Source organism: Kryptolebias marmoratus, linkage group LG24 (assembly GCF_001649575.2).
Source record: "Kryptolebias marmoratus isolate JLee-2015 linkage group LG24, ASM164957v2, whole genome shotgun sequence".
In the NCBI taxonomy this organism is placed as follows: domain Eukaryota; kingdom Metazoa; phylum Chordata; class Actinopteri; order Cyprinodontiformes; family Rivulidae; genus Kryptolebias; species Kryptolebias marmoratus.
This window is the reverse complement of record NC_051453.1, coordinates 6589218-6595255: the sequence shown is the minus strand read 5'-3', so window position 1 is coordinate 6595255 and position 6038 is coordinate 6589218. Positions and strand designations below refer to the sequence as shown.

The window sequence follows — 6038 nt, the reverse complement described above, 5'->3', positions numbered from 1 at the left end:
ATTCTCTCTTGTGTATCTCTTTAGGCGGCTGGCCAAGGCTTGGAGTCTTTGTTTGGCAGTTTCAAGTGCTTCAGGCATGGGCATCTGGTTGTACTTCTTGGGTACTGGTCTTTTCGTTGCACCTCTTTGGATCTCTGACAGTTGGCTCACTTCCCTCCTTATTACCTTGATTCTAGCCTCTAATCAGTATATATATATAGATATATATCTATATATATATAGATATAGATATATATTAAACAATACTTTTCATCCATCAAATCTATTCAGAGCACAGCGTTTTTGCAGAACTCACATGTGCCAAACATTTTTACTTCTAGTTGAAATTTTAGAAGTTTTAAAGAAATATTTGGTCATATATCAGTCATAGTGTTGATTTATATGACATTTAATTCAAAACAACATCACAAACAATTTATGTTTAAGGTCCTTTTTTAAAATAGTATCAGAAATTTTAACTTGCCTTCTTAAAAATTTAAAATTAAACTGGATCCAGTGTTCAAAAATATGTTCAGTGTTTAAATAAGATGCCTTTGAATCATTAAATGCAGCATTTCTGAGACAGAAAATGATTCCTAAAAGTGAGAATAAACCAGGACTCTTTTTACCCTGTTTACTTGTAGCATGGACAAGTAAATTCTCTGTAAAAGAACATTTTAAAGCCTCATTTTATACTAAATGTAGATCTTTCACCAGGTACCAGTTGTCATTATATAAACACTCTTTTTGCATCTGTACAAGAATCAAAGGTTGAATTTTTTTGCATCCAAATATAGAATCTGATGCAAAAAAATTAAAAATAAAATGAAGAAAACATGTTCCTGGATGGTAAAGTAACATAGTGGGTGGGGTGCGGGGGTGTCTCTGATGCAAAACAGTGTGAACGAGGAACAAACACCACCAGCCACACTGTAGCGTGACTGTGTGAAGAACTCTTATTGTGTCTGGGAAGGATTCTTTTGCAGTTTCCAGCAGAAATGTGGCTTTTTTTCGCACCCCCTGCAGAGCAGACGGGATTCATTACTGTACAGTGTGTTCTGTGACAGCCGAGCTCTGCTCACACATCCAGAAACACGCTGGATGCAGCCGCCTCTGTTTGCACTGTTGCCTTCCTCCACAGCACCCAGCGACGTTGCCAAGCAACCCACATACGGACAGCTGATAGGTCGAGACAAAAGCACCTCAAAAAATATATAAAAAAAGACAAACCCCAGCTCTGAGTTGTAATACATTCACCCCAGTCATTACTTTTTTTTTGCAATGTCAAAGTGTAAAATATCACTCATGTCTTTATTTTTTTTAAGGTGTTAGATTTTCTCTTGTGGCCTGTAGAAATGTGTTAAAACCTCAATTTCATCACCCTCTTTTTGGAGGCAATAATCTTCTTTAAAGAGTCATAAATGTATTTTAACATAAAGGAATATGCCACGGTCATCATCGGCCTGAATTTCATGGATGCTGACCCAACAAAGAGGATCTTTTTTACCAATTTTTTGTGGTCAGATCTACATTCTGCTATCTCGTCCCTACAAAGCCTTTTTAAGGAGCAGTGTGTCGTGTTTTTTATTTATTTATTTTTTGTCAAAATGAACTGTTAGAGAGAAATTAACCCCTTTGTGGGCTTAACAAGGACAACACCTGTTGGAATAGGATTGGTTAAAACAGAAAAGACAAAGTTGAAGAGTCTGTGTGTGACCTAGCTGTCTTACCTCCAGGGATGAAGGGTTTGTAAGGGGCTGCAGGGGCTACAGGGGCTGCAGGGGCTCAGGAGGGTTGGACTCTGGCAAGTGGGGGATAAACTGTAAGGCAAGACATGGTCGCAGGGATTAGTATCTGACTCAGTAACTCCTCATGCAGACGCCTGTCATCTGTCAGCTTCAGAGCTTCGCTATGGAGGGTTAGAGGTTGGTGCCGACTACTTTCTGGCTGATACCTTCAGCTGATGGTGACTGCACACTCCAAGTATGTGTCTTTGTGTTGCTTGCGACAGAATTCAAATGCATCACTGCTTAGCTTCTTATATTTCAGCAAAAAAGTTTGCAATGTCATGCCAACACACTTGGAAGGAAATTTCAACATCTAGATGCGCAATAAGCGAGCACCCAGTGCAGCTTTTAGATGGATTTGTAACCAAAAACACACTTAATGAAAGTCTCAGAAAGGAATCACTGAATATACATCTACAAGTCAGTTCATTTGACAGATATTTAGCTAACATTTGGTGTGGTACAAGATGAGATTCCTCACATATTTTAAGTGCTAACAGATCATGCAAATCCTCACAATATTGTACGAGATCCTGTATAATATCATTTACAAGGTTTCACCAAAATGGTTACAGTTCAGTCATTTCTCAATAAAAGACTATTTTATTCCAAACTCAGGTATGATAAGCTGTTCATTTATGAATGCAATTCTTAAGTTGTCAAGTGATACAACTTGGGCTTTTGTGAAACCAGCAAGATGTAGAATTTAACTCGTTTTCTGCTTTAGACCATATTTGCATGAAAATCTGCAGCCTCAGCGAGCTCCGCCACCCCTAAAGCCTAAATTGCACTGATGCTGACCCAGCAAGAGGCTCCTTTTTATTGATTTCTCTGCTCAGATCTAAGTTCTGGGCTCCACAAAGATGCCATTGTCTCTGTGCCGCAGGAGCTCCTCAGTGCTAAACACATGCACCGGGCTCACCACAGCACTAATGAACGTGTTGTCATAGTAATGCAGAGAGGATGGCAGGAAAAACAACTCCTTATGCGAAGATTACTCAGTCTGTAGTGGCGGCTCATAATTATACAACAAATGTCAGTCATTTTGTTCAGTTCGACACGTCGCCTGCTTCCCAGAATCGACGTTCTTTCACAATGTTTAAGGAGTTTCTTCTCTTTTCCTCCTCACTTTTAGCACTCTGCTGCTCAAAGTGTGAAGTGAGTAGAAGATCTCAGACTGACTCACTGCTGGTGCTCGCACCAAATTTCTGATTTTCCTAGATGGAGACGCAAAGATTCACTGAGACAGGACAATGACTGTCTTCGCTGCGAAAGTTGCAATCAAAACAAAATCAAGACTTGTGTTCATAATTAGTAGCCTTTTCCAGTCTTTTGTTCTCACTACAGCTTGTCAGACTCAAGCTGAGTAAAAATGACAAAGAACGTCTTGATTCTGGAAACATCCACTTGCAAGGCACATGTTTTTCAGAAGTAAAACTAAAGTTTCCTGCCTTTCTTGAAATGTTTGCACGTATTGCACTTCACTGATGCGTGCAGCCTGGCTGTCAGTCAAACCGTGGACCCCTCCCTACTCGCTGAGAGCCGAGCCTCCTCTGTGTCTCTGCTCTGCACAGGAACAGATGCTACTTAGTGCCTAAAAATGAAAATGACATGAAAACAGCGCATGCTCAGCTGAGATAGTCCGCGCAGGAGGCAGATGGATGGATCAGAGGATGAGGATGTGAGCAAGGAGCTCCTACGCTTTATGGATCAGCGTTGTGTGCATCACTTATTCCCAATTTAAAGAAAAGCTGCGTTCCCTCCAGATGAAGGGGTACCCGAATGTAAGACTGCAGACTAAAATTTGTTGAATACAAAAAATCACAGGTTAGCAATAATGGGAAAATAACAGTTCTGTCTTTTTAAAGTCTAAAATCCATTAGTGTCTTGTGGTGCTGTGGAAGGGAGTGTGTGATTCATGCAGGAGTCATAGTTTCAGGACACAAGGGAGAGAAAAAAGCCCACAAAAAATTCTCAGTATAAGACATGAGCTGCATCTCCGAGGCTTAGAAAAATCTGTATTAGTGCTAAAGAACTGGAGGACTGGTTTCACTCACATTTGGACAACCCAAAACTTTGGACAAAACAGCTGAATGCTGTGCAAACACAACTTCAGCTAAAAGATTAGCTGTTTTTATCAGCTTAAAGATTAACGCACACATCAATGGCATCATTAGCAACTAAAGAAATATTGGCTATTATTGATAAGAAACTATAACCTCACGATGATGTCATCAATGTGGACTTTGCATGAGTAAACTAAAGCAACAAGAAAGATAAGAAAGTAAACTAAATAATCAGGTTGTTTTGGAATTAAAAGTTTGAACTTTGGCCACTTCAGATAAAATAAAATTTTAAAAAGCTGAATCAACACAAACAAATGTTACAGCTTGAAAACAAATTAGTTTCCCAGCTTGAAGCTCAAAACAATAACAATTAAAAGAAGCAGAACTTACTCCAGAGTCAGGGAGGGGATCTTCAGCTTGTCTCGTCTGGACTTCATGGTTGTAGCAGAACACCAACACTTGGTGCCACTTGGCGCCACGCGCTCCCCGCCGGCTCCCAGCCGCTCATCTCCGCCGCGCGGGGCTGAAAACACCGCCGGGTGGTGCCGTTCACCGGCAGCAGGGCTCCGGGGAGCCTCTCCGTTAGCGCAGTTAGAGAGAAGCTGGGAGCGTACAGCGCGTTCGGTCGTCCGTGAAAACAAAAAGGCGCAGCGGAGAGGAGAGAGTGATGGGTCACCGCGAAGCTCCGAGTGACTGTGATGGGAGGGATGAGGGAGGGAGGAACCACAGGGGGGGTGGACACATCGACTCACTTGGTGGGTGACAGCAGAGGCGAGACAGCGATAGAAATGCACAATAATTAATGTGCTTTTTTATTTTTATTATTATTTAAAACAAGCCTGAACACTGCGAGGTTTGGTCATTATCCGCGTAAAACCGGAATAAAACGCGGATGAAGTAAAAGTTTCATCTTTTAACGCATCATGTGTGTAAAGCTCACACCTTGTGTGTGTGTGTGAATAAACAGAAAGAGCAGAGCCCTGACGCACAGGTAGGCTGCTGCTGGCCGCTGAAGTGAAGGAGCTGGGGAATACCTCCAGATGCGCTCCTCTCTCGCTCTCTCTACTTCTCTCTGCGCATGCGCGAGCGCCTGTTTGCAAGCCTTTGAGGTCGGGAAAGCGATAAAGCTGCACGAGTCAATTTGCTCTAGGAGGAAGGTGGTGTGCACACGTGTCTCACTGGTTGTGCCTGTGCGCACGTGCGGACAGGCATAACCAAGCAAGAAAGTGTGTTTGCAGTGAACTCAGCTTTAATGCCTAAGAGTCGTTTTAAACTGCAAGTGAACTCCGACTGCAGCATCCAGTTTGTGACAGGAGGCAGTGAAGAATATAATTGTCAATATTTGCACCTCCTCTTCCTCGGTGTCTTTGGAATGCGGCGGTGACACCTGTGCCCTGGTTGCTATAGGAGCTGGGGATGGTTTGCCTGGTTGCTAGGAAATAGGCTTGGCACGAGAAGCAACAGAGTGACCGACCAGTTATCATTTCATTACACACAGACACACATACACAGTTTCCAAGGGGTTCACACTCATTTCCTTGAGACAGAGAAAGCCAAGTCCCCATGATGTGACTGTAAACGGGCTTCGATCCACACAGGTAAAATGTGTGAAACACACACACACACACACAGAGTCAGTGCTGTCTTCCTCAGCATGACTTACATGGCACTTGTGTATTTAAACCTCTTAAATCTGCAACACAGTCTCCTTAAACTAACTTTTTAATGGTATTTTCTGTTTAGTCAAGAGTCACGTTTGATGAACTGATGAATATAAGTAGCTTTCCTTATGCTGATTCTGAAGTTTATTGATAAAGCACATTTAAAAACACAATAAGCTGACCAAAGTGATGTGCTAGACAACAGTAATAAACAAATACAGTCATAAAAAAGACAAAGGTGAAGCCGACGGGAAAGACGAAACAAATGTTTTTGCACTAAACATCTTCAACATAAGATGATTTTAGACTAAAACAAAACGCGATATGCATTCATATAAGTATATATGTAGTATATTCATAAGTGATGTTAGGCTTTTAATTTTAGTGCAGCTTTAGTATCAACTCCAGATGGAAATATTAGACCCTGTCTGGGTTTGAGCAGATGATGTCTGCTTTTGTCTGAAGAGAACACAAATGATTCTCAGAGGGAGATGAGCGCTTAAATCAAAACAGCACATCCCTTTCAGGTTTTTTTAGATTTACCC

General features: G+C 41.7%; 1 protein-coding gene across 1 annotated transcript in view; it reads right to left on the bottom strand.

Annotated features, from left to right (window-relative positions):
* The window catches only part of mast3b (microtubule associated serine/threonine kinase 3b), a 29789-nt gene extending 25332 nt beyond the window's left edge, over window positions 1-4457 (bottom strand). The window contains exons 1-2 of the mRNA XM_017413476.3: window positions 4223-4457; window positions 1710-1799 (exon numbers count right to left, since the gene is read on the bottom strand). Coding sequence (XP_017268965.1) covers window positions 1710-1799; window positions 4223-4269 — 137 coding nt within the window. The 5' untranslated portion in view covers window positions 4270-4457. The remainder of the gene's footprint in view (window positions 1-1709; window positions 1800-4222) is intronic.
* Between the last annotated feature and the right edge of the window lie 1581 nt (window positions 4458-6038).